At 29.5% G+C, this 27,605-nt stretch overlaps 1 protein-coding gene across 1 annotated transcript; it reads left to right on the forward strand.

Moving 5' to 3' along the window:
* Positions 1 to 133: 133 nt before the first annotated feature.
* LOC145742123 (uncharacterized) lies at positions 134 to 26,906 on the forward strand. Its single transcript, XM_082559889.1, has 32 exons — positions 134 to 580; positions 2,744 to 2,816; positions 12,453 to 12,488; positions 12,680 to 12,789; positions 13,289 to 13,315; positions 14,372 to 14,407; positions 14,632 to 14,667; positions 14,796 to 14,822; positions 15,017 to 15,043; positions 15,290 to 15,388; positions 15,821 to 15,919; positions 16,220 to 16,279; positions 16,397 to 16,471; positions 16,776 to 16,808; positions 17,012 to 17,074; positions 17,419 to 17,454; positions 17,790 to 17,864; positions 19,081 to 19,158; positions 19,282 to 19,323; positions 19,576 to 19,638; positions 19,857 to 19,946; positions 20,345 to 20,452; positions 20,717 to 20,761; positions 21,532 to 21,603; positions 21,814 to 21,876; positions 22,235 to 22,297; positions 22,596 to 22,622; positions 22,781 to 22,825; positions 23,132 to 23,185; positions 23,332 to 23,364; positions 23,761 to 23,841; positions 24,919 to 26,906. The coding sequence occupies exons 1-32, from the start codon at positions 248 to 250 to the stop codon at positions 25,060 to 25,062; spliced, it is 2,253 nt and encodes a 750-aa protein (XP_082416015.1). The 5' UTR covers positions 134 to 247; the 3' UTR covers positions 25,063 to 26,906.
* Positions 26,907 to 27,605: the final 699 nt, after the last annotated feature.

Here is a 27,605-nt window from a genome sequence, read left to right on the forward strand (position 1 = left end):
AATTGTGGATAGGTTTACAGTGCGTTTTTAGCCCCCTGTGCAAAGAGTGGTTAAAAAATTTGAGGTTTAGATTACGTAATTTTGGTAATTCTAATTCCTCACAAAATCCCTTTTGTTTTTTCAGGTTTGGTAAACTTGTTTAACATTTACGGCAAAACAGATTTGGCTGCGTTATTCAATTACTCTTAACCTGCGCGTGACAAACACTTTACCCCAGAACAATTTGCAACTTGTGGCGGAAAACAGAATGACGAAATCCGGCCAAACGCAAATCAAGTCCCCGATGTGTGAACCGATGTTACAGAACGGTCGAAGATGTTCACCAATTGAGAATCAACGACCCAGCATCGGAATTTGTGTTTTAATATTTTTCCTAACTCTTAGCTGTGGTGTAGCGGTCATTACTTCATTAACATTTGCCAACAAAGTCTTAGAGATCGAAAAACAGCAAAATTTACCCTCAATCGAATGCAAAACAAAACTGGAAAATCAGCAAACGCAAATCCAAAAACTACAAATTGACGTTTCAACGCTAACACAACGTCTTGTGTCAATGGAGACAAAATTCAATTTTGAAAAGGTAAATTTTATTTTCGACAAGATTTTAATTTTTGGTGTTTTTACAAAGCAAAATTTTGCGTGAGAGTGTTTTAAGCTTTAAGGTGGTTGATTACTTGATTAGATGAATAGTAAATTGTACACAACATGTTTTAAAGAACTGTTATGGGTTCGGCAAAACGCTATAGATCATTACATATATAAACATTTTAAAAAGTATCATTTTAAAGCTTTCATTTATTTAAATATTTTAATGTTTGATCGTTCTTTATAATAACAATAAATTAAAAAATTCATGTTTTTGGATAGATACATAATTTGCTACAATAGGTAACTTGATATTACATGTCCTTTAATACATGTGGTTAGATGGTTCATTTATATTACTCATAATAATCATTAGCGCATAAGGCTTTGTGGTATGTTAAGGCCCGACCGCTGGTGTTTTGGCTACTGCGATTTACATGCTGTTTTTTTTTCGGTTTATATTTTCTTTTGTTAAAGTTAAAAGGAACTTTTAGGGGCGGTGCCGTTTGAATTGCCTATTACACTTTCATTTGAGTTGTTTTCAAATGTCTTGTTAACTTTAGTTGAGCATGCTTATATATTTTCGCTCTGTTTATAAGACGAGGTATGACGTTATTCTATGCGAGCTGAAAGTTTTAAAAAGAAAATTGCGAAACCCTTCGCCGACCGTGCGATTTATAAGACTACAATATAAAGTTAACTATGATATGACGTCGTTATTAAAGGGTTCAAAGACTAAGTTTGTTCTTTAAAATTGCGTTTTTTTTAACTTAGAATAAAAAAAAAAAACAATTGTAATACGGGTTGTGTAATACGGTAAGTTGTTTTAATATTTTAGTAAAATGCGTTTTCTCATACTAATTACCTTATTACACTCTGTTTTATCGTAAATAAACTTCTAGTTAAACAAACTCTGATTTAAAACGTTTATGTTTTCCATACGAGTTTATTAAAGCGTTAAACCAATTTAACCACGCAACGAGCACCCTTCCAAAATTGTCATTATCTTAATCAAGTAATTACCGGGGTGATATTAGGTAACGATAACTTAAGTTAAGGCTATATCGTACAAGTTACTTTTATATTTAAAGCAACTTTGTCGCTAAATAGGTGAAATTACAATGGAATATCGCAACTAATAACTGTTGTTAATTGTTTTAATTATGTTTACGGCCTTAATAAATATTCCATTTGTTTAATATTTCATCACGATTTTATTTTAAAAATTAAATTCCGTCAATTGTCTGCAAATGTAAAAACACATTTCTTCGGTAAGTGGATTTATATCGGTAATATTTCCATATACATATATTTTATGTAATTTGTAATAAATGTTTAAGTGCCCTTGAAAGGTATATCGATATCATGTATTGATAAGACGGAATGGGCTTCACTACAAGCGGTATTTGTTAATAGAAACGACCTAACCTAAACTAAACATTATAGCGAGCAGTTCTTACGCCGCGGCGTTTTGTATATTTATGTATTCACGCTTGGCAGCATTTCTATACCTCGATAATGACCTTAAAGCGCTACTTAATATTCGCCGGCGCTTTATAATGTAAAATATTACTTTTTTGCCGCTAAATTTAAGCCTAAAATCCGAGCAAATAGGGCTGCGTATAATTTAGAGATTTACTATCAATAAAAGACTGTGAAATGTTATTAAACATGAACCTGGATTTAGGATGTTTTTTAGACTGATAACACACTCAAATTGACTTTAACAAAACGGTATTTTTTGTACAATTGATCAAGACATCGACTATCTTTCAACTATGTTTATATTTTGCCGTGTAATTTTAGTATATAACCTGTAATAAGCGATTGAGTATAACGCATAACCACTGTAATTTTCGTCTAATGTGTTTGGTTTATTTTGCCAGATTAGTTTAGATTATAGTCCAACGAATCGCGAACGACTTGTAGTTTTACAGATAATCTCATTTTGGTGAAAAAATTTCCTTTTTACGAATTATTTGTTGTACGAAATTCACATTTTGTTTAATTTATGTTTATTTACATTGTATTATGTTGTTGTATTTGCAAAGCTATCTAACTAATCTCACAAATCTTAACTTAACAAGGGATTAGTCTGTTACATATTTACGTAAGATAATCAACAAAAATTGACTTGGGGATTATGTTTGATTTTTAGAGACCCTTTCAACTTGAAAAACAACAACGTGTAAGAAGATCAACTACCTGTTCTTGTCCTGCTGGTGCCAAAGGTAAGTTGAAGTGTTTTGACATTTTTTACCCATATGTAAAGTTGCTAGTTTGGGTATACATAATACTCTAATTTTTATAACTTGACAAAATACTTGAAAAACTTGGATTTTTATAAGGTTTACACAATACAGTAAAAAAAAATTAATATTTAATGTAATATAGAAAAATCTTAATGAACATTATAGCGATGTTGTTTGTTTTCCTAATGTTTTAACGTTAAGTTTGTTCTAAACAAGTTTTGATATCGTTTAACTGAAAGCCTATACTTAAAACATGATTTTATTTGCGAAATCTGACAGTGATTGATGAGACTTTGTTGGTATGCGCTCTCATATTATTTAAAAAAACATTAGCCTCGTAATTCTTGGTAGAAAATACTTGTACAAGTTTATTATAGAATATATATTCATAAAAACAAGCTGTGAAACTTAATATTTTGTTCCGTCCATTTTGTGGCACAACCGTACGATCAAATTCATAAATATTATGATGTCTATTGCGTTGCCTTGACGACCTATAAACAGTTAAAATTTTTGGAGTTGCCACAATGACCACAGCAGCGGCGACTTCAGACACACAAAAAGACACAAAACAGTTTAAACAAATGGTGATTAGGAACGTATTTGTAAATGTCATCGAGTTTTTTGTTCCCTTTTCTTAGATTACTGGACGATAGGCGCCTCTGCCAGGCCCATTGGCCTGTTTAAAAGTTTATTTTAATGTCAGCAAAAACAATCTTGATTTTCTCTGTCTTTTCTAAACGACAGACTAATTTAAAATATAATGTCATGTGCTAAAAACCTAACCCTTATCTGTAGTTTATTGTTAATGTTACTAAAAGGGAAAAAACTGTATCAAGCATATCTCCCGAATTTGCGGCGTCAAAAGGAGCAGCATTTTTAAATTTATATCAAGTTTATTCAGAGTTTAGTTACCCATTCTGTTATTTCTGCTCCAGTTCAGACTGACATTCGGCATACAACCGATACATTTCAGTTCTTAAACTTTATCCGTTAAGTGAATTTAATGGTCAACGAGATATACTTAACCTGTGTCACTGTTTGTGATATGACGTTTTTTACCTTAAAATTAAGGCGTTAAGTTTCATTTTTGGGGGAAATATTTTAACTGTGAGAAGTAATGGGTTTGTAAATGGTAGTTTTATTTACTGTTACCAGTTATTTTATATAACATGCAATTTATCAAACACATTTTTAGCATTTGGACCCAATTTTTAAGTATTGCCTAGTTAATGTTAAATAGATTCCACTTTAATTACAATTAACAATGTGTGAAAATAATTAGCCTAATGGTCATTGCAACAGCTTTGACTGTCAAACATCAATTCAATACACAACAAATTATCTTACTTCCCATCAATTTTCACGCCTAAATGTGTTATTATAATCGCTTCACACTACTCGTGTCGACAGTTTGTCCTTTTGATCCATTAAATTTTAATCCGTTTGTAGCGCAGCCTTAGCCTAGCTGCTGCCAGTGTTTACAAGCCCATCCATTTAAAATAAAAGCTTAGTTTGTGGCGTTTATAGCCCACCTAAGCCTATGTTCAAAGGCCTAATTTCTGATGTTCCACATGTTGTAAATCCAATTATATTTGACTGAATATTTGGCCACCCGTTTTGGCCTAGATCGAAAATCCTTTAAAGTATCCTGCAGCACAATAGACCACACCGTTGGCCAGTCACAAAGTAGTTTAAGGGGCCTAAAGTGTTTGGGAAAATTAAATATTTGTTTTCGCTAAATTAACTATTTTCTTTGATCGTGTATATTGACAACGGTAGACACACCGAGCCACATCCAAAGAGTTATTTGTTTTGTTAATAAATTATTTATAACGGCCTTATTTGCTGTTATAATAATCATGAGAAAACACTGTAAAAGCGCGCCAGTTTTAATGGATAAGTCGTGCTTAGTACCATATTGAAAGTCAAGTGCGGTAACCCCCCATCAAGATTTAGTTTTTTATTTTAGTGTTTTTAAAGAGTGATTGTGTTTTACTGTTTTTACAACCTGCCGTTTTCCGTTTTTTTATGTTCTTTTAATTTTCGGTACAAAAGTAACTGATTTACGATCACGTGCAGTCATCTAAACAATATTCCATCGCAGGTGTGAAATTAATTCCCAAATATTTTACGAGCAGGTCTCGTTAAAAAATGACAAAAGCTATAATTGATCGGTTATTACTAGGAACAGAATAGTGTATCGTTGACGTATTTTATTGCTTTTTGAAGTACTTTTGCTGTCGGTACGGGTTTATTTTCATGTTGCGTACCTTTGAAACGGAAAACTAATATTAGAACGAGTTTTTATTGGGTGTGAAAATGGTCGTAAATACTGTAGTTGTTAACTTGTTTGTAAACAAATGTGATTATGTCACCGTCACGGCCTCTTTCCTAACAAATAGAAAACATCGGTTCGGCTCTTCGTGATTTTAAACTAAATATTTTATCAGCTGGCGATTAAGTTTGTCTGTTATTTTTATATTGTGCCCTGTCTTTTAACTTAAACTTAAAAAAGTAAGCGTTGCGTGGTATTAACCTGTTTGGAAAGTTGTTTTATTTTAGACGTGTCGTCTGACTCATTTATTTAAAACCAATTAATCCCATATAATATTTACGTAACATATCGAATTAGTGAACCTGTTTAACTTGCCTCTAAAAAAATGTATAAATAGAATGTCTGTTAAATATGATTCGAACTGTAGGGCGATTAAATTAGTAATACCAAAATGTTTTGGGTATTGCTGTTAGACGCTTTTTTGCGAAATAACGTTTAGATAAACACCCTACTGGCAGCTGTATATCGAGTATACATCATTGCTACAAACCACAACTTAACTGTTAGTTTAATTATTTACAAGCTAAATAAAACAGCTTTTAATTTTGAATTAATGTTCTGTGTATATATAAGCAGTATAGAGCGCCTGAAAATGCGGTAAACTGTTAATTGTAGGGTATTGCCCTTATAACCTTCGTTAGATCTTGTTATGAGGCAAAGCGACTTCTTGATGGGACGTTTTTCACGCGTCACAAGTCGACTGCAAACGAGTTCAATACGTCACAACCAGCAGTATCAAGAGTATAGGCCGCGTTTGTATTTAAAGTGTGAATTAATGCAATATCATAGAGTGTAGCTTATCGTATGGCCTAATTCCCTATAGTATTATGATGTAGTTGCCTTTTGTGGGCTCTAATTCATAGCTGAATAATATGACAAAAATGCCTTTGAATTGTTGATAAAAAAATTCGTCAGATTCAACCGGTTTTGAAGTACAATTTGTAGATTAATTTAATTACGGTTTTACATCCTTGTTTGATTCATAGGCCCACGCTTTATTATTAATATCCAGTTGTATTAGTAAGATTATGATATGGTTATGACATGTAAAAAGGATCTTAAGGGAAATTTGTATTACACAAAACTTGTGCAATAACTTATACCACTTATAACCGTGAGTAGCGGAAATATATCTCGTTTAAATTTACCTAAGTTTTCATCTTGAGTGTTACTTAAACGCCCCTTCATTTCCAGATGATTTGAATAACCTACAACTTCACGTGCAAACTTATAAGCTAGCACAATGCCGTTCAATTGGGGGTAAAATGGCAAGTGTAATTTGTTTAAGCTATCGTGGTTTCCCAATAAGAATAAAACCGGTGATTTAATGGCTTAAAATAGATCGGGTTCGCGTGTGTCCTAAGCTATCGTTTAATGCAGTAAGAACTATCATTTCACTGCACACGAATATAATAAACAGTTTATTTTCTATCTGTGTGAATACAATACGCTCTTATGTATGTTTAGTACATAGCGTTGTTTTCAGTGCTTATTTTAATGGAATCGAGGCATAAACTAGGCCAAAAGATCTAAAAAGGACCGCCCGTTTAGTGATTATTGATCTATTTTATTCAAAATGATTGAGAAAAGTTACTTTGAAAAAGTTTTGCAGATTTTATTTGATCAAGTGGCCAATGACACCAAAAATTGCGACACCCTATCGTCACTTATGTTTGTTATTGTTACTGGTGGTTTGAGCGACTGGCGACATGAAATTAAATCCTTAAAAGCCTCGCTGATTTAACTTGTGACAAATTAACCCCTTAGCCACCAAAGAACACACTTACTCACCTAAAACGTATGTATCTAGTCACCTTTTATGATTCAAAGGGTTTTAAATAAATGTACGGAAACCGAAATTCAAACAAAAGTTTCACTTTATTTTTACGCTCGCAAAAATAAACGCGATTCTGTGTTTAAGTGACGTAGGCACAGACGTCAAATCACCCTAGTAACCACTGACCCTCTTTTATCAATTTGGCAAATTCGTTCAGAATACAGGCTTTAAGTTTCTTTGTATTTTCAGTTATTTTGGTCTGGACATTAGTTAATTGAAACAGTCCTTTATTTGAAATTCTTAATCTTGGAGTATTAAAAATAATCCAAATGGCGACAACTTCTGAGGCGTGTTGAAAAATTTAGGCAGTTTGTCGATAAATGCTGTCACCCTACAGCTCAATTTACTTACATTTTTTTGCTTCCACGAGTCGTGGGATTATGCTTGTCGTAATGCTCTGAAAACTACCAGATTTTAAACCTCTATTTAAGTATATCGCGCAAATGACAGGCCATTAAATAAAAACGTTTTTGTAGTAAAAAAGTGATAAAAATTTCGAAATTGAAAGCATTTTTTGACACCATTTATATAACGAGAGAATATACAGAAAGGGTTAGACAATTTTTAACCGATTATTTTAAACGTTTTTTGGTACTTGTTTTAATTTAAAAAAAGTGGCAGGTATTGATATAAATCAGGCCATTAAGGGTTTAAATAGTGGCAATATATAAAGTAGATTGCCTCTTGAAAATGTTTAATAACCTTTTTGTAAATGTAAATTCAGGTTTTTATTGCTTAAGCGTTGCCTTTTTTTCCACAAAGTTTCAACAAAAAAAATTATTTTATTTTTTTTTACTTTCTTTTTTTGTTACATTAAAATTTTAAGAGGACAAACTAAAAATTGTATTATTCGGGTTCAGGTGTATTCGAACACCAGATGTTGTGACTTCCTATTCACCATTACAAAACACTTTTAATCTTTTATGTCAACTCATAATATCTCAAACCGTGCGAAACTACTAACTCTTTTACAATATCTGTCACCTAAAGTTAAACTTGTGACGTTATATTTAAGTATAGGTGATTACCGATGGTTTTTAAAGAGTTAATTTATCCGCTTTCTAGAGGTTTTGAAGTTAAAAATAGATTAAACTAATTTCCTATCACCATTTCCTATGACTTGGTCCTTTATAATTTTAGTAAGTAATCATTTTCTACTGGTCACCAATACCAACATTAATTTCCCATTATCAGACATAAATGATCTTGTTTTTGTTGTAAAGATCATTTTATCCTAACTTCAAGTTATCATGATACCCCGAGTATAAATTATACAAATTTTTATTCTTATCAGCATATACGTTAAAAGAAAATCTTGAGCCTAATTCAGTGGTTATGCGGTTATTACGATTTCTAGTGTAATAAACGTCACTTATCTTTCAGTTGCATTCCGTAGATTACAGATACGAGTAAAGGTTGATTATATTTCAACCGGATCCCCGCGATTTTTTATTATCTCCTCGAATTTAAAGCCGATTTGAAAACAAGTTTGCCAAAAGGTCAGGTCTGCATGACCCCTTGATAACAGCTTCGCTTCATGGTTTATTGCCAACCCCCATGGGTGAAAGCTGCGAATTTGCCGCGGTGATTAAATTTCGTTGGCACACTTTCGATGTTCAAGAAGCATACGCGAATGCTTGAGCACATTCGTGTGTATATTGACCCATGGGTTGAGTGACAGTCGTGACATTCTTTAAACCGCAGATAACACAAAGGTTTTTATTGTGACGTCATAATTTAACCGCAGTATTGCGTTTATGACGACATTGTGACATCTGCAATTTGTAAATGGTATCTTAGTTAAAGTCGTCCAACAAAATGACAAAAAATCTTGTTTATACAAAAGATAAGTTTTGAGAAAATTTGTAAGAAAAAAAAAACTGTTAAAAAGAGCATGCGTCATCTGCAATTGTACAATCTTTTTTTTTGACAAATTTGAACAAATGCAATCGTTAGGGGTAATTTTCAACTGGGAGTGAATCAGTTTATGAGTCACAAATAGACTACAATGGGTAACTATATGTTTACAATCTCTTGATTGTAACCCCAGCGACAAAGAATTCAATTGTTTTTAAATCATGGATCTATTCTGGAAGTCTCGTTTGAAACCTAAATATTCCCTGTTTCAACTTGACAACAATTGCTAAATATGCCAGGTATTTATTATACTTGTACCAAAAGTGTTTAGTGCCATCGATATGCTTACTTTTAAGTACTTTAAACCATAATGTCCTCGTTGGAACTTTAATAAATTCCTGGAGCGAAGATTAGGTTACTTTTGGCCCGCTTTCCGGCGATGATGTTACTGTGTTTTATAAACAAACTGACGAGGACTGTATTTAAATACCCGAGACCCCCCTTTTTGTTAATTAACTGTCGATGCCGACTGCAAAAAAGTTTGCCTGTTGGTAAACAAATAAAGCATTTAATTTAGGCGACAGGGCCGCGGTAAAATTGCTGTCACCGGACGACGCTAATTTTGATCGTTTACTGCAATCTACTGGCAGTTCCGTTTCAATTAAAGAGTTGAAAAGAAGGCCAATTACCTGCTACAAACAACTAGCAGTCGTACACAAATATATTTACGTCGTCTGCGTGACTTTTATTACAAAAGGAATTCATTTATTATTTTTATAACGTTTTTAGAATGTCGCATTTTGTCTGGCTGGCTTACTGAAAGACTGATTACGCTGTCAGAATAAGTTGATCTTTATCTTTTGTTGCTCGAATTCGTCATGGTACAACATTAATAATTCAGTTACAAAATTTTTCAAAGGATTACCTTTTCTTTTGGGGTTCATTATATTTGAGAATAGAAGCTAAATTAAGTGCCTTTCACAGTCAAAGAGTTGAAATTGTAATGTGCTTCGTGTAAGCCAATATCAAGAAGTGTCATAAGTATGTATGTTAAAATATTAATAAGATGCTTTGGGAATTCTGTCGCGTAAAATTTAATAAACTCCTATATTTTCTCATTAAAAACTTGGCCCTCTTATTACTATATATCTTTGAAGTATCTATGTAATAACATATAATAAAACGTATTAGATTAACTATATCAAATATCAGTTTCCGTCCAAGTTTAGAATATCAAGTTTGGCTTAACACAGTTATATAATGTATTCATGGTTTGTTATAAATAAAATATGAAATGTGACGTCATTTTCTGGAAATATTTTAAGAAAAGTAAAAATTTATTTGACGTTTCGTTATACGTAATTGTTTTACCGAATTCAAATACCGTAAAAACTATTTTAAAATGCTGTTATAATTAGTAATTAAAAGCCCATAACAACCGCAAGTTAGTAACAGAAGCGTGTGAATTTACTTCAGGTTTAATCCAAATAGATCATAACTGAACGTATATGAAAACGTCCTGCGGTTTGAGTTGTCATATAGTACACTACTTAACCCTTTACCTTCACGCTATTAAATTTGCGTTAGCCAAACTCAGTTTTTCGCACCAGAAATTGTGAAAGGGTTAATGATTTTCAATGGCCCCTATCCGGATTATAAAATACCTTCGATGTATATATTAGTCTTGTGTGGGCAACTGGCTTTGAACTTTTTGTTTTAAGTTACTGTTATTTAATTTAACAAATTTTGTTAAAGAATTTACATAATTATTTATCCTATTAGAAAGATCCAAATTTTTTTAAACATTTTTTCAGAATAAATTTAATTTGTTTTAAGAAAATCAATTTTACCGACGTCATGGGGTTTTTATAGCTGTGACGTCACAATACGCAACGCCAATATAACGCTGTTAACAATGCGACAATGTATTTAAAGCCAAATCTATAAAAAATATAATTTTTTTCGTACCTTCATCCGAGTTTATATAATGAATATAACTAAATTTACTATGATGTATTTTAAAATAGATTAAGGTATTTTTTCTAATGTTTTTATAAGTAGTCGTACAATAACGTTTAAAAAACTTTTGTCTGGTATTTTTGGTGCTGTGCCGTTGTTTAAATTTTCATTTTACTGCTTGTCAGTATTTTTTTTCAAATTCCAAAATTACAAACATTTATGTTTATTAAATACAAAACAACGCACCTACAAAAAAGCGTCAACAAAAAAGAAAAAATGTAGTAGACATTTTTTTTAGTATTAGGGGTTATATAAATAAAACTGAACTAAAAGTAACATAATAGTTTTTGAGGAAAATTATGTTTCGTGGATAAAATTACATTGACATTTCTATTGGTCATAAATATCATATAACAAATGGACATACCTTTTAACAGGTGTTTTTATTCATTGATATTAAAAGACACGCTATTGTCTATTTAAATATATATATTATATGTCTACGTAATACAAAATTAATTAACTTTAAAAAAAATAAAGCATCTGGATTTTGGTAATTGGCATTTGGTAGTTACGTTAATTTTAAATTATTTGTATACTAATATTTATTTTAAAATTACTTATAGTTAAGAGAAACAATAGATCAAAACTGGTTAAAGGCGTTATTTGTTGAAGCAATTTGTTTAAAACAAGATTTTAAACACTCTAAAATGTGTGAAATTTTTTGGTTAAATAATGCCAAGTGTTGAAACTGATATTGTAAAAAGTTCAAGTTTAAATGACCCGTTTATTGTTATTTACACTTTGTCTCAAGTGCCCTTAACATGCACTAATGCCTTTAATTGTGACTTAATTTTCTGTCCAAACATTTTTATTCGTCTGGTCCGGGTTAAATTACGTTGCTAAGCCTCTAAATTGAAAATAGTTTGGTAAATTTGGCAGTGAGTTAAGCGTTAAAGTAAAGACAATCTGTCTGTCAGCTGCTCTAATGGATAGGTGTCATTTTTAAACTAGTTTTATTACCTTACTGAAAAAAGTTTTGGGCCATCTATCGCTAAAAACCTAAATGTAAGTTGTTGTTAGTCAATTTCTATCCAACCAAAGGCTTCGTTTTGTTGATATAAGTGACTAGCAGGACAATTAAAAGGTGTTAACGGTTGGCTTCGAACTTGATTGATTGTCGAAACTTGATAGGTGACCCGGCGTTTGGCGGGCTGCCGAATGTCTCGCATTTTTTTCAAGTCGCACTTTGCTGATTTAACACTTTTTGACTTGAATTGTCGTTTTATTGCAAAATCAACTGCAAATTGAGTAGTTGAGTTAAACATACAATTTTCTTCTACGTTGTAAATGCTTTTTTGCAAATGGTGATTAATTTTATAATTACATAATTTCAAAAACAACTATTTTAATTATATTTTTAACTTAAGTTGTCCTTTTAATTGCAAAAACAATTGCAAACTACGTAGGTAAAATTAAACACACAATTTTTTTTACACTTTAAAAGTGCATTTTTGCAAAATTTTATATTAACATATTTCAAAAAATATTTTAAACAATATTTTAAAATTTTTTAAAAAAATAAATTTTTCTTGAATTTTTAAATACTTTTTTATTTTCTCAGGTGATACTGGAAGACCTGGGAGCAGAGGCCGAAGAGGTGGGTTTAACCATTTAAATATTTTAAAAACAGTAGAGTTTTAAATATCAACTTTTAAAAAGTATCTTTTTATTGTAATATATATTTAATTTGAAGCATACTTTTGTAATACAGTTTTTTATATTAAAAAAAATATTTATTAAATTTTAATCAAACCAAATTTATTTTTATTTTTTATGTTGAATCTTCAGGAAAAATGGTAAGATACTTGCTTGCAAATTTATTAGCACAAATAAAATCAGTTTGTACTATCACAATATATCAATATACACTCATAAATTATTTGATAACATTCAAAATTGTTTGATTTTAATATCAAAATTGTGTTTATACAAACTGTAAGCTAGTTATATATACCTATGGTGGCATTGCTTATAACCTAACCAGGTGACTAATTCTAAAAATTGCTGAAAATGCAATAAGTCATTAAATTAAATTGCTAAATGTTTTCTCTAAAAGTGTTACTAAGAATTCCAAAAATAAATTCAATTACAAAAAAGTATTGTTAATGTTTAGATAAAATAATGTCCTAATTTTTTCTAATTGGTATATTTAAAGAGAAAACATGTTATGTGTATTCATATACATTTTCATATGTCAAGCATTGCTTGCGCGTAATTCTAGTCAAAGTTTGTTATCAAGTCCAGTCCTGTTTGTCCAGATCAAAAAAAAATAATTGCAGCTTTCTTATATTTAATAACTACTAAAAATGAATAACCAAAAAGTGTTTAAAAAACAAAAAATGTAGCGGCATAACTTTTTAAAAATAAGAAAAATTAAATTTGAAATTTAACTTATAGGGTTTCCCTGGCAAAAACGGATTTCCGGTATGCCTTAGTTTTATTTTAAATTTTAACAAAGCATTTTGACAACCCTGCATGTATATCAAATGGCATGACTTCGTATTTCATTCAATCATTATTTAAACGCATGTAAAATATCTCAATTCCTAAATAATCAACAATAACTCAAAAACAAAACATAAATTTATGTGTTAATTATATAACTACATTACTTGAATATAAATAATACATTTAAAATATAAATCATTTTTATTGTTATCGAATTCAATGCATGAAAATCAAACTCTTATCATTTTGCATTTATATGACATGCATGTTAACTAGCTTTAACTTATCTATCTATTCTTAACTTTAGTTTTCAGAGATGGTAATATCGGTTGTTATAATTGTTTAACTAGTTTATTTCATTCTTAATACACACTTAATATTTCCTGTGCTCTACACAATGTTTTACACACTGAGCTTTTGTGTACACTTCTATGGAAAACAACAGTTTAGAACATGGTAAGCTTTTTAATAACTTATATTAATTAGGATAATTAGATTTTTTCAATAACTTTACTTATGTTATATTTATCATTTTAGTTTTTAAATCAACTGATTTAATTATAAATTCATTTTCATATATATAAGAACTGTCTAAACAAAAAGTTTATTCAAATAAGATAGTGTTTTTTGTATGTAACAATTATAGTAATTTTATGTTGCATATAGATAATGTTTTATGCATTATCATATGCCATATGTCAATGCATGATTTTAAATATATATAGGGAATCAATTTACTTTTTGATATAATCACTTTATATAAGCATGACCAATTATTTGATGTAGTAGATTGCATTTTGTCTTAAAATATCTACCAAAATAGGGTTTAAACTAGGTTATAGGTTAAATTAAATAAAATATTAATTAGGGCATTGATTACTAGTGAACTTTTTGATTTAAATAAATTTAAATTTATTAAATGCAATAACACATAAAAGTTTTAAAATTAAGCGCAGCAGAAACTTTTCAATGTAATTTTATCACCCAATACAATTATTTTATTATAAAAGTAGTGTTTAAAATTATTTGTAGGGACCTATTGGTTTCCCTGGACAGACTGGAATAAAGGTAAACCTAAAACCCTGTTTCAATTACTACAGTTTACTTTTTTATGTCAAAAATTGGTGATGGTAGTTTAGTTAGTTGTTTGACGTAGCTGTGTTGTGATAATTTAAACATATATTATCACAAACCTGTAAATTTTACCTGAAAAGGAATGCAAAATTGGGCAATCTACTTGAAAAATTATAATATTTAATTTAAAGAAAAAATAATAATTTAATTTTTTGCAGGGGATGAAAGGATTTCGTGGTTATTCTGGCTACCCGGTTTGTATATTATAACACACAGCACAATAAAACACACCAATGTTAATACAACCGATATTACCATCTTAATAACTTATCGCTACATTTTTTGTAATCTTTTTTTTAAAACATATTTTTAATTTTCTCAGGGTCCTATTGGCATGACCGGAAAGCCAGTAAGTACAAAGATTTATATTACAACAACTGTTATGTGAAAATAATCAGCTAAACACTTAAGCTATTGTTATGTAACTTATATAAACCACTTCAAATGTACTTCATGGATTTTACTTGTGCTAAAGTTTTTATAAATACTCAAGAGTTTATAAATTGAAGTTTATTGTCTAAATCTTTTGTCTTGTTATTTTAGGGATATCCAGGACCTAAAGGCGAACCGGTAAGCTTTAAATCTTATATCGACCTTAACTTTAATCTAAAGAAAGGGCCAAAATAATTCTTTTTGAATCATTTGTGTTAATATTACAATGGTGATAAAACTCTTTCTTTTGCCAATCCAAAAATTAAGTTGATTATCACTAAATATATATTAAAAAAATCAAATTGCCAAGTGCAATAATTTAAAAAAAGTTTATTGCATCAGTTTTAAGGAACAAAGTGTCCAATAAATTTATTTCATTTTAAGGGTTTAACTGGTCTTCCTGGTGTAGACGGACAGGATGGTGCAAGTGGTTCTAAGGGCCAGAAAGGAGATTGCAAGAGTCCAGATTATACTAAAGAATTGGTGAGTTTTTGGTTGTTTAAATGCTTCAGCATGATCAGTGTTTTAAATCAATTCAATAAATAGAAAAACGTTAGCTTTGGTGTTTATTCTTTGTATAAGTTAAGAAAATATTGCTTTTTATTAACATCCTACTATCTTTTGCAAAATATAGATATGTAGTTCCCAGTTTAACTGTTATTATTATGTAAACACTCTGAAACAAGGTGTTTGAGATTTATAATACTGTGCCTTAATACTTTGTGGTGATTTTAAACAGTAGTGTTCTAGTATTCATCACTTTAAATTTAAAGATATTTATTTTTATATTTTGGTGTTTTATTTAAATTTAAATTGGTGAATACTTAACCTAATGTGTATGTTGATCACTAATCATTTTGCTAAATTGCTGTGTTGTTTGTTTTCGCATGCTTTGTTGTGGTATGCAACCACTAGGTGGCAGCACCCTTGGTGTCACGCGCTCCCGGTTTCCATAACAACCAGATCTCGCAAGAGGAACTGGACAATTATTTGCGCATTCATGAAAATCAGAAGGTAGTAGCATGCCCACACCAAAATTTTATTCTTTAAAAAAGAGACGAGTATTCTATCCCATGCTTTTACATTGTAGCATTTCAAAAGAGTATTTATAAAACTACTATCAACTTTTAATTGTACTTAGTCCACTGTAATGCTTGCTGATTTGAAACATTTTTAGCACAGCTTAAAATTGTTGTTGCTTTTTTGTGATTTTAAAATTGTTTGCTAGTTTTGGGTGTTTGGTTTGAAATTATAACCATTAAAGTTTGCTATTATGGTAGATTTAGACATTTAAACATTTTTATTCTATTTTAGAATCCAATTACAAAGTTTAGTATGATCTCAAGGAAAATGAAACCAGAACTGGCTGAAGATGTAAGTTTAAAACAAATAAATATTTCATTTATATTTTAGCTAGTTTAAATATTCTAGTAAACTATATACCAACTAAATGCACTTTTAGTTACTTTAAACTGTATATTTTCTTTGTAGAATAATGATGATAAATTAAGGGGACCTCCCGGCCCTCCTGGACCTCCTGGGCTCCCAGGACCTAGTGTGTCAGGGGTAAGTAATAAATTTCATAGTTTTTTCTAAACCTGTGATATCTTTTTATTTTAAACTAAAAAAAGTAGCAATAAAATATTTTAAATGTGTTTTTTACGGAATGCTAAAAAATAGGCAGTAAAACACTATAAAAATTTTGGAAAACACTATAAAAAAAAGGGTTGAAATAATGTTATAGTGTTAAATAATATTAGACTTGTAGTAATAATAAATATTTAGAATGTACTTTAAATCGAAGGCTAAAATAGAAATTTGTTATTGTAAGTATTTATCAATAATATTTTTTTAAAAAACCTTTTTTTAGCCTCCTGGTCTTCCTGGTCTTCCTGGTGCAACTGTAAGTATTGCTTTAATTCATTGAATTAAAAGAAATATTATTAATAATTTGTTAACACAAAAAAGTAAAGGCTTATGCTGTATTTTAATATACTCAGTAATAGTATATACCTTTTAAATAGTTTATTTTTATACTTATCTGGTTAAATTTATTTGTTAATTTTCAATTTTGTAAAACAAAGTAAATTTAAATTTATTTTGTAGGGTTTGGATGGGCTCTCAGGTTTGAATGGACAAAAAGGAGAAGTTGGTGAACCTGGGCCAAAGGTAAAATAATAACCACTGTTGCATATTGTTAAAGGTGTTTAATGGGGAAAAAGATTATATTAGTTTTAATGGTTTTTTAATCTTTTTTTTTCACAATTTAAACAAATATCATTATGTAAGGGAGCTTAGTGGACGGTATATATATATGTAGCCTATGTCTAGTTTATAGGCCTATAATAGAATTAAAACTGTCTTTTGTGGCGCACTTGTAAAATCTAGTGAACAAATATTAATTTGGAAAAAAAGGATGTGCTATCAATTTTTTTTATTTTCAATTTTAAAATAATTTTTTTTTGTAATTTTAAATGGTAATAACATGTATAAAATAATTAAATTTAAAACAGGGTGAAAAAGGCAGACAAGGTTATTCAGGAATACCGGTAAGAGATAATTTAAATTTATTAACGAATGTGGGTGTTTTCTTTCGAAATTTCTTTTCCGACTTTTTAGCATGCAATTTTCGATTTCTGATGCTCTTATTTTCCTTTTAAGTTTTTTATTGTAAGACGAATAAGATTTTCTAGAAAGCCTTTGAGAGGCTATGTGTATGTTACAAAAAGAAAATCTTTTCTTTGCAACATCACATTGCAGTTTTCTATTAAAGAAAGCATTTCTCTTGGCTTTAACTTTTAAAAATTCAAAAGTGTTAAAACTGGTTGCTTGGCAACGGCTTAGTTGTGCCAATCTGGTATTGGGTAACATTTTTTGTAAGCAGAGAGGCAGCTCAGGGTCAAGTTTTTTTGACCGAAGCTATGGTCTTAGTAATGGAATAGGACATCTTCCAACCGCGGTATATAGCGTGTGTTTTGTGTGGTACATCATCAAGCATTTTAAAATATATTAAACAAACCTGGCATCTATTTTAAATTATCATAGTCCCAATGTTGACTTGAAACTCTAAAATTTATTTATTTGATAAACAATATAAATTTAAAAACCTGCAAAGTTTTAATAGATGCCAATTTGCATAATATATGCTTGAGTGTAGCAATAACATTGTTTTGCTGCTGATTTTGTTGTTTTTTTGTTCCATGATCATATATGTTCCCCCTGCCGAGAGAAATAGCATTTGAAGTGTTGTGTTTTTTTTTAATTTGTTCAGACTAACCAGTTTTGATTATAACCTGCTTTATATATGTTTTATGTTCCTGTTTAAATCATTTTAGCTTTTGCAAAATTGACCAAGAAATTTAAGTTAAATAATCTATTAGACATTGATTTAAATAAGTTGTGATTTTATTGCTTGCACTTAGCTGCCTTAACGCTTTTCCGTTTTGTTTTTTGCATGTTCTTTGCTTGTTGCTGTACATAAAAAAAGGGTAAAAACGGCAAACCTGGCCCACCCGGCGATTTATTACTCTTTCTGAGTTCAAAGGTATACCCAAACCCTTCATATCACTTACCCAGACATTTTAATTGATTTTTTCAAATTTGGAATAAATTTTTTATTGGCAATGTTTTGTTAAAAACTATAAATTTTAATATTAGTTTGGGTATTGTGATAAAAATTCATGTTTTTAACTTTCATATCTACTTGTATAATACTCAATGTTTACTTAATTTTCCTTAACTTTTGCATAGCAATATGCCTTCAAGTAAAACAAGCTTGAAATATTTTAAATTAATACTTGAAATACTGTTAAAAATGTGTGAAAAATCACAAGTTTCTAGCTTTTACTAACTTCTTTTTTGTGTTGTTTGATTTCTTAGGAGTTGGAAGACGCTATTAAGGTGCGTTGCTCATTTATTCTTTTTATGTTTCACGTTGTTTTAACTTTGCATAGCTACTGCTTAACCTACTTACCTAAAGATTGCACATTTACACTAAAATACTTTATTCTACTTAACACTGCCTTTGGTTAAAATATTGTAGTTTATTATTAGGTTGAAATAACCATCTACAGTTAAATTTCTGTAAATAATCATAATTTTTTTTGGCCGAACTCTTTTTTAAATATTGATATGTTTTGATTATTATTCACTAATTTACTTGCTTGTGAATATAGGGTGCACTTCAAGTCCAAGTACCAGGTCAAGTTGGACCACCAGGACCCCCAGGACCTGCAGGAAATGATGGAGCCAAAGTAATTAACATTTTTACAACATATATAAAAGTTTTTAGATTTTTAGTGTTACAAAATTTTTTTTGTCAAGCCATTACAAGTAAAATTTTAATATTTTCTTGACGATAATTTTTATGATTTTAGGGTGCTAGAGGTTATCCAGGAGCTGGTATTCAAGGCAGAAAGGTAAAAATTAATCTTTATTTTTAACATTATTAGTTGGCAAACATGATTAATACATCTACATACCTAACCTTGTAGAACAAAATTCCATATAGGACATATGGCCTTACCAATACTTTTATTCTAGTTATAGATTTTATATATCACATGACATTATTCTGAAAACTATATACCACTTATATTAGTTGTCTCTTTGTTGTTTTATGATAGTTTTTATATAAATAGTTAATTATTTTAAATGAACTTTGTAATTAGGGTGATCGAGGTGAGGTGGGGTTCAAAGGATTGGATGGCCACATTGGTGTACCAGGACAACAGGTAAGTTGTTATATTATTTGTTGTTATTAAAACATAAAAACAAAAATACACTTACTCAATTTCACTTTGTAAATGTAACGTTGATTGTTTTTTTAGAACACATTTTTAGAGAGATATTTCCTTTTGTAAAAAGTGCTTAAGTTATTTTTATTTTTAATTGCAAAAACCTTGAAACAACAATGTAAGGTTTATATTTTAAATAAATGTTTTCTGTTAAGGGACCACCTGGATTGGATGGTATTGATGGAGAGAAAGGGGACACAGGAGAAATTGGATTACCTGGTGTAGTGGGTCCTGCTGGTGCCAAGGTAAAAGCTAAATACTAACTGTTAAGAACCTATTTTATATTTGCTTTAAATGGTTCTTAATATCAACTTTAAAAAAAGTATATCCTGATTTAACATTAGTACATATATATATATATATATACATAATCAAGCTTGGTATACCAATGTTCAATTTATATGTCTGTGAAATAAATAAAACTACTGTTTGTGATACACAAGTAAATTATCACAGGAAAATATTAGTTGCCTTTTGCAACCAAATTTTGACAAATAAAATGCCGACCATTGGGCAGGCTAATGAATATTTTTTTTATAGTTTAACTTAAATTTAAATCATTTTTTATTTCACTATTCATAAATAAAATATTAATAATTCCTTAACATTATTTTTTTTAACCAAAAAAACAAATGTTAAACAGGGGGAAGAAGGTAGAGCTGGCCAGAAAGGTGAAGCTGGTAACAATGGTGCACCTGGGTTACCGGGTACCAACGGTGTAGATGGGGTACCAGGAACTAATGGATCAAGTGTGAGTTTGCATGTAGTGGTGGAATTATTTAGATATTTGATTGAAATACAAAAACCATTCATTTTACATTAAACTTAGATAGTTTTTGATATAAAAAATACATTTTTATTGGCCTGCATCTCTTAAAAGTGTACTTTGGAAGAAATTGTTTCTTAAACCAAATTAAGAATTATGTTTTTCTATATTTAAAATGCCTTATACGAAGTCTTCAAAATGTCACGAATTTGTTGATCTTAAACAAAAATTGAAAACATTATTTCACAGAACTGTACATGCATTGCAACTAGTACGGAAAAAGGCCTACAATACGTACGATAAGATACACTAGATGTGGTTTAAATTTGACAAACACGCTTGTTATTTGTTGTTTTAGTGCAGTTTATCTCTCTTTAAACTTGGCAAATAGACTGGAAAATGTCTATTTACTTGCCTTTATGTTTAAAGAGTTATTTCGGTGGCTTAGCATAAGATAATATATCACTATAAAACTAAAAACTAAAAATTTGAATTTACTAATCTTATATAGTTGTTGTTTAATTGTTGGTTTTTTGTTTTGTTATAATTTCTTTTAAATTATAACATTGAACTGTTGTGTAACAGAGTTTGAAAAATAACTTATGTAAAGTAATTAGTAGTTGAAACAGTTATGAAAATTAAGTGTTCTTAGGCTTTAGAAAGAGTTTAATTTAGATGGATGTAAAAACATGTTTGTTTACTTTGGTAATTAAGATTTAAAACACATAGCTTCGCGTAATTTTCTTAAGTTAATTGATGTTTAAACTAATTAAAGCATGGCTCATTTTTAACTGCCAATCACTAGTTAAATAATTTTAAAATGCGGTGTTGTTTACATGTTGTAAAAACAAGATTTTGTGATGTCACAAAATATATACTTATTTAACTTAAAATTCACAGAACTACCAATAGAATTATAAAACAATAAAGCTATCAACTAAATCTATAAAAAAAATTAAGGTTAAATTAAAATCAAAAGCATATAATGTATGAAAAATATTTCGGCCCCCAAAAAAGTTTTTAATTTTTAAAAACATTATATTGACTTAAACTTTGATTTGTAGGAAGTTTATGGAGCACGAGGTCCTCCCGGTCTTCCTGGAGCACCAGGTCCAAGAGGAATGTCAGGAACTGATGTAAATTTATTTATTTTTGTGAAAATTTTAATTTAAAAATATACTAAACAAATATTAATTAACCATTACTGTTGTCTGTTTTTGGATTATAAATTTCTGGTCTTTTATAGATAAATATTAACTTAATATTAAGTTTTTAGCAAATATTTTTTGTGTTTTGTAATTTGTTTTTTTGAGTAATTAATTAATTGATAATGTAATGTTTAACAGGGTACCACTGGACAACAAGGAGAAAGGGGTGAAAAGGGAGACTTGGGACCTCTTGGTTTGCCGGTAATTATTTTTTATTTATAACACATTTGGTATTTAAATATATATTGTAAACAAAACTTTTAAAATACTTAATTTCAAATGTAAATGAGATATTTCATTAGTGTTTTAAATTTAAAGAAGTAAATGTTTTAAAGAAAATATCTTATAGTTTTAACTACTAAATTTTATTTGAAAATTGGTTTATCTAAAGTAAAAATGAACATTTTTTTCTAAATTAAACTTTTAAATTATCCATTGTCAGATAACAGATAACTTCATTAATTAATTTAAATGTTTAATAAAAAGGGATATTAACATTCAATAAGAGTCACTTTATATTTTAAAGCTCAACTTATTTAAAATATTTTTACTAAATTAGGGACCTTCTGGGTTAGATGGTTACCCAGGTGAACCAGGTTTACATGGATTACCTGGTTCCAAGGTAATAGGGGGTGTTTTCAGGGGTGGTCACCCCCAGTGTGAGGGGGTGGTTCAGTTTATCTTCAATTTAAATAAAAAGATTTAAGGGGTGGTTTTGTGTGAAGGTGTTAAATAAAAAATGAATTTAAAAAAATATTTTAAAATAAATATAAAATTTAAATTATTTGAATGCATGTCATTAAATATACTGTTTTTTAATCGATTATTTCTTTTATTTACCTTTTTTAGGTATATTTTTGTGCATGTTTTTACAATTGTAACTTAATATTTTTATTAAACCTCTTTTTTATTTTCTCCAGGGCAATAAAGGTGATATTGGATCAATTGTAAGTACTTATATATATATAAAAGTTATGTTATGTAATAACTAGTTTTTGGTTATTTTCTAGTGTATCAATAATGTTATATTATGTTTGCAATGTTTTTATTGTTAATTATATTAATTATTACGTTATAATTAAATTATAAATTTTAATTGTTTCAGGGTTTAAGTGGACCTCCAGGACAAAAGGGCAACCAAGGACCACAAGTAAGTAAAGAATTTCATTTCATTATTTAGAATTGTGAAACATTTTGACCTTATATTTTTTGTGTAAGATATTATTTAAAAATTCTGTTAGTGTGATATACCTGTTATGACATTAAGTTACAAGCCAAAAAATTTCTGGTTCAAATCCAATTATTGCTACACTTTTCACCTTTTAGCAATTTTTAAATTTCCTTTAATATTTTAGTTTTGTTATTTAGTTACAAATTACACAACATTCATGGAAAATATTTTATATGTTGTTCAACATAGTTTTTACTCTATTTTAATTTTCTGTTACTTTTTTAGGGCTGGACAGGACCACGAGGACCTCCTGGTTTAATTGGACCCCCAGGTCTTAAGGTAAGCACTTTTTTTTAATATAACGAGTGTTTACCAAATTTCATAAAAAAATATTTTGTAGAAACTTTTTATAGTATAGCATACTACTTAGCTGTTGTAACAAGAAAAAATTTCCCAAAATTTGAAATTTTTTTTACATTTTTTAGGGTCCAAGAGGTTTAAGGGGAATCCCCGGCAAGGTAGGCTTTTTATATCAATTATTTACTTATTAATTAAGTTAATTATAAAGCAATCTAGCATGTGTTCTGTGATTTTGTCAATTTTTAGCATAAGCATAAGAACCATGTCATTTATGTTAAAACTTTTTGTAAACAAAATATATTTTGGTGACATGTAGTTAAATTTAAATTTAAAATTGCATGTAAAGCATTTAAGTAATTCTGAATTAAGATCTGAAATGTTTTAAGTCTGGTGTTAGTTTTGCATAAAGCATAATTAAGAAAATGTTTGATATTGTTTTGTACATTTTATTATTGTCGAATTCTCTAACTTGATGTGTTTATTTTTTTCATTGTCTTGCATTTTTGTCATTCCTAACAACTAACTCATTGTCGTGCTTTGTGACGTCATAACAGCGAGGACGACGCGGAAGACGAGGCTTTAAAGGATCAATGGGCGAAAGCGGGGCACCCGGCCTTGACGCGCCCTGTCCACTGGTAAGTAAACCCCAGCCCTACCTAAAACTGATGACGTCATGTTACGTCACGCCGATGACGTAGTTATTACGTCATAATCGTATGTGCGAGGTTGCGAAAAGTGTGCTTGTGATTGTTGCCGAGATTTAAATGTTGAGTCGCATGAATTATTAGCGTCCACGTGGTGTTCATTACATTAACAAAACATTAAATTAACTTGTGCAATTTACAAAATATCTACATAATATTCAACATTCTGGCCATTTCTGATAATAGAATTCATTTAGATTATGTAGTTTTTTGTAAATTGTACAAGTTAAAAGTTAAGCCATTTATGTCAGCCATCTTGAGTTTGAAATTGCAAGAGTGTAGATATTTGAATGTCATTGGAAAGCATCAACTAACCAAAACTACATCAGAAGATTTACATCTGAACAAAACATAGTTATATCTTTTTCTACACAAGTTACAACTGTTTTTATGTTAAATATCCCTTTTTCAATATATTTTAGATCACAATTTTTTTATGTACAAACATAATATTTATTTCTTTTAATTTCTTATATCTAAAACACACTTTTTCTTTTTAGTAATTGAACCTTTACTATTTTTATACTTTTTTAATTTGTTAATTTGCACACGAAATTTTATGTATTTTTTCCCTTTTTTCTTTTCTCTCGCACACGAAATAGAATGGAAGAAGGGGAAGAAGGGGAAGAAAAGGCGACATAGGAGAGACAGGGGCGCCCGGTTTAGACGGACGGGATGGTTTTCTTTACGATTGTGAAGTGGTTCGTAAAAAAAGACCACTTACCGAAACTAGAGTAGTGTGTGTTAGGAATAAGTGTGTGTATCTGTGTGAAATAGTGTGTCCTGGTATATATGATACTGTGTTAAACTTAAGCTAGTTTTTTTTGCTGTATATGTAAATTTATATTAATTTTTAGACTTTTATTAGTATTTTTTTAACTTAGTTATTAATATTTAAATTCTTATAAATTTAGTTTAACATAATGTAAGTATTTTACAATTTATATTCAAGAAAAAATGAAGTTCTTTTTAATTTCAAATTTTAAAGTTTTTTTTTGATTTTTTTAGGGACCAGATGGATTACCCTTGGCATCGTGCTGGCAAAAGGTGACTAGAGGTTCAATTAGGAGGGGCAAACGGGGCGGAAATAAGGCCCTAAAGGGAAAACGGCAAAAACGAAAGCGCCAGGCGCCCGCCCCTAAAAAGCACTGAAAAAACGGTTTAATTTTACGTACTGACTTGTTTTGATTTAGATATGACAAATTTGTCATTAGCGAGCGGGGCGATTTTGGAAAATCGAATTTGTTTTGTATAATTTTATGTTTGTAAGGTCGATTTTTTGATAATTTTTTCTTGTTTGACATTTCTAGCATTCCATGACTTTTGTTAAGTTGCCAGTCGACTATAATTTGATTTGTTACAAAACAGAGACAATATATTTTTTATTTTTTAAGTCCTCTTTAATAGGATTTCCGTTCGGTCAAACTACTTTTTTATTGTGTTGTCCCCGAATTGCTTTAAGTGTTTTAAATATTATGTTGTTTTATTGTTTTATCTCAAATTTTGATACTGAATAACTTGTTAAATAACAGTAAGGCCCAGTTTTTGTTTTAAGCCTTTTTATATTTTGTGGTACAAGTAAACTTGTAGTTGTAACACGAATAAACGATCTTCAATAAATAAAAACCTGTCTACAGAACACACAAGATGAATTTACACAGATAAACAATAATACTAACAAACACAATTTAACAAACGCATTTTTGGATTTTCACCAATGCCATATTTTTATTAACAAACACAATTTTGTTGTTGTTTGGTAGCTTGTGTGGTTGTTTGTTTGCTGTTGTAGCTTTTAACATTGTTTTTGTTGTTGTTGTTTTAAAAATGCAGCCGCGCTGGGGATAAATTTGCGCTTTGAAATGTTGCTGCATACTTTAATAACGGGTGGCTTATTATCACGCTGGAATGAATCACGTGACTGAAATGACGTCATCCAATTACGTGTTAACATATTTTTAATTTTTTTTAATCGGGAAACGCTGTAAAATGTGTGGAAATCAAAATGTTTGTCCTGATTAGAAGCCGTTTTCCTAACCCTTAATTTATAAAAATTTAATCTACTAACAAATTATTATTAAATAACTTTAATTTTAAGGGTGAAACTTTGTCACATATTTAAAAAGATTTTAATTTTGGCAAAGTTTTACCCTGGGTGTTTTAACTTTAATTAATTTTTAACCTTAATATTAAGTTTGCAAAAAACGTTTTGGTGTTTGAGCAACTTCGAAACCGAGTTGCTCGACTAACTTTAAACTGGGTGTTGAAAAACCACTAACCTCGTGTTTTTATATATTTTCCTTTCACGTCACGTGCTTGCATGAATGTCGTCATCAATTACGTCATCGCCTGCAACGTCATCACTTGCTTCATCATTTATTGGGAGCAGAGGTAAAGTGAAAGTTTACCGCGTTTTTGCGCGCATCATCGTTCCAGCCCAAGTTGTCATCCGTCGAGATCGTGACGTCATCGTCTTCAACGGTCATGACGTCATTGGCGTGATCAAAGCATGACGTCATTATTGTTCTTCAAACATTGTGTGCATCGGACACTATTTTTACGTCTCGGAAATATCGTGACGTCATATTCGCATGTGTCCGTGACGTCATAAACATAATTATGACGTCATTAGGCAGTGTTGCCAAAGTAACTTTTTTTGTTATTATTTTTTTAAACTTTTTTGTTACAAAATGTTAATAGGTGTAAACTTAGTTTTCTGTCAACTTTAAAATCACAAAACAAGGTTGAAATATAACTTTAATTAAAACAATTTATTTAATTTACAAAAACATTTAATTAACAATCTTGAAAGATGTATTTTAAAAGTTATGCAGTATTTTTAGGGAAATTTAAATCAAGAAATATTAATTTTAAAACCTGTTTTTTTTGCATGGTTTTTAACTTTGGTTATCAGCATTTTTATTTACCTCATTTTGTACAAATTGCCTTACCTATGTGTTTAGCCATTTTTTCTTATTTATTAACTCTTATCTGTATAGTTGATAAACTTTAGAGCGAGCCATTATAAATTTTAACAAAATTTTTATAATTTTTTTTTAGTTAATAATATGAAATTTTCATTTTTTGTCGAATTTTATGAATTTTTTAATCTTGATTTTTGTAAATATTTTTTAAATAAATTCGCAAAAATTAAAATCATTTTTAGTGATCATTCGCATGAATTTACGCTAATTGAATTAACTTTTAAAAATCAGAAACAAAAACTTTTTTTTAAGTATTTGGAAATGAATTGGGGATTTTGAAACAATTTTAAAGAAATTGAGAGAATTTAATTTGATGCATTTTAAGAAGAAGGAAGAATGTAATGTGGTGATGCTTGAATAATTTCGTGGAGAAAAAGAGTGAAATTTACAAAACTTAAAATTTTGTAAAATTTATTTATTGATTGATTTATATGAAACATATTAACAATATTTATTGAAACTTTTTTAAAAATTTATTTTCTGACGAGTTTATTTTATTTTTTATTTATTTAAAAATATTAAACATCTTTTATTTGCACAATAATCATAACAACAAAAAACAAAAAGTATTGTTTTGCGTAGAAACAAAAAAGTGGTTTAAGGGCAAACTAAGAAATAATCGACGTTTAAGTTTATGCGCTTCAGCCTAAAGTAAGAAACTTGTTTTTGTTTTGCTGGTTGTACAGCTGCATTCTTTGTAAGAAAGATTAG

This window comes from Corella eumyota, chromosome 1, assembly GCF_963082875.1.
Source record: "Corella eumyota chromosome 1, kaCorEumy4.1, whole genome shotgun sequence".
In the NCBI taxonomy this organism is placed as follows: domain Eukaryota; kingdom Metazoa; phylum Chordata; class Ascidiacea; order Phlebobranchia; family Corellidae; genus Corella; species Corella eumyota.

Excerpts from the sequence above, each read along its gene's own strand:
- LOC145742123 (XM_082559889.1), top strand. The coding sequence starts at position 248 with ATGACGAAATCCGGCCAAACGCAAATCAAGTCCCCGATGTGTGAACCG. Across the intron at positions 19,947-20,344 it reads TGGGTCCTGCTGGTGCCAAG|GGGGAAGAAGGTAGAGCTGG; the intron begins GTAAAAGCTAAA and ends AATGTTAAACAG. Across the intron at positions 21,604-21,813 it reads GAGGAATGTCAGGAACTGAT|GGTACCACTGGACAACAAGG; the intron begins GTAAATTTATTT and ends AATGTTTAACAG.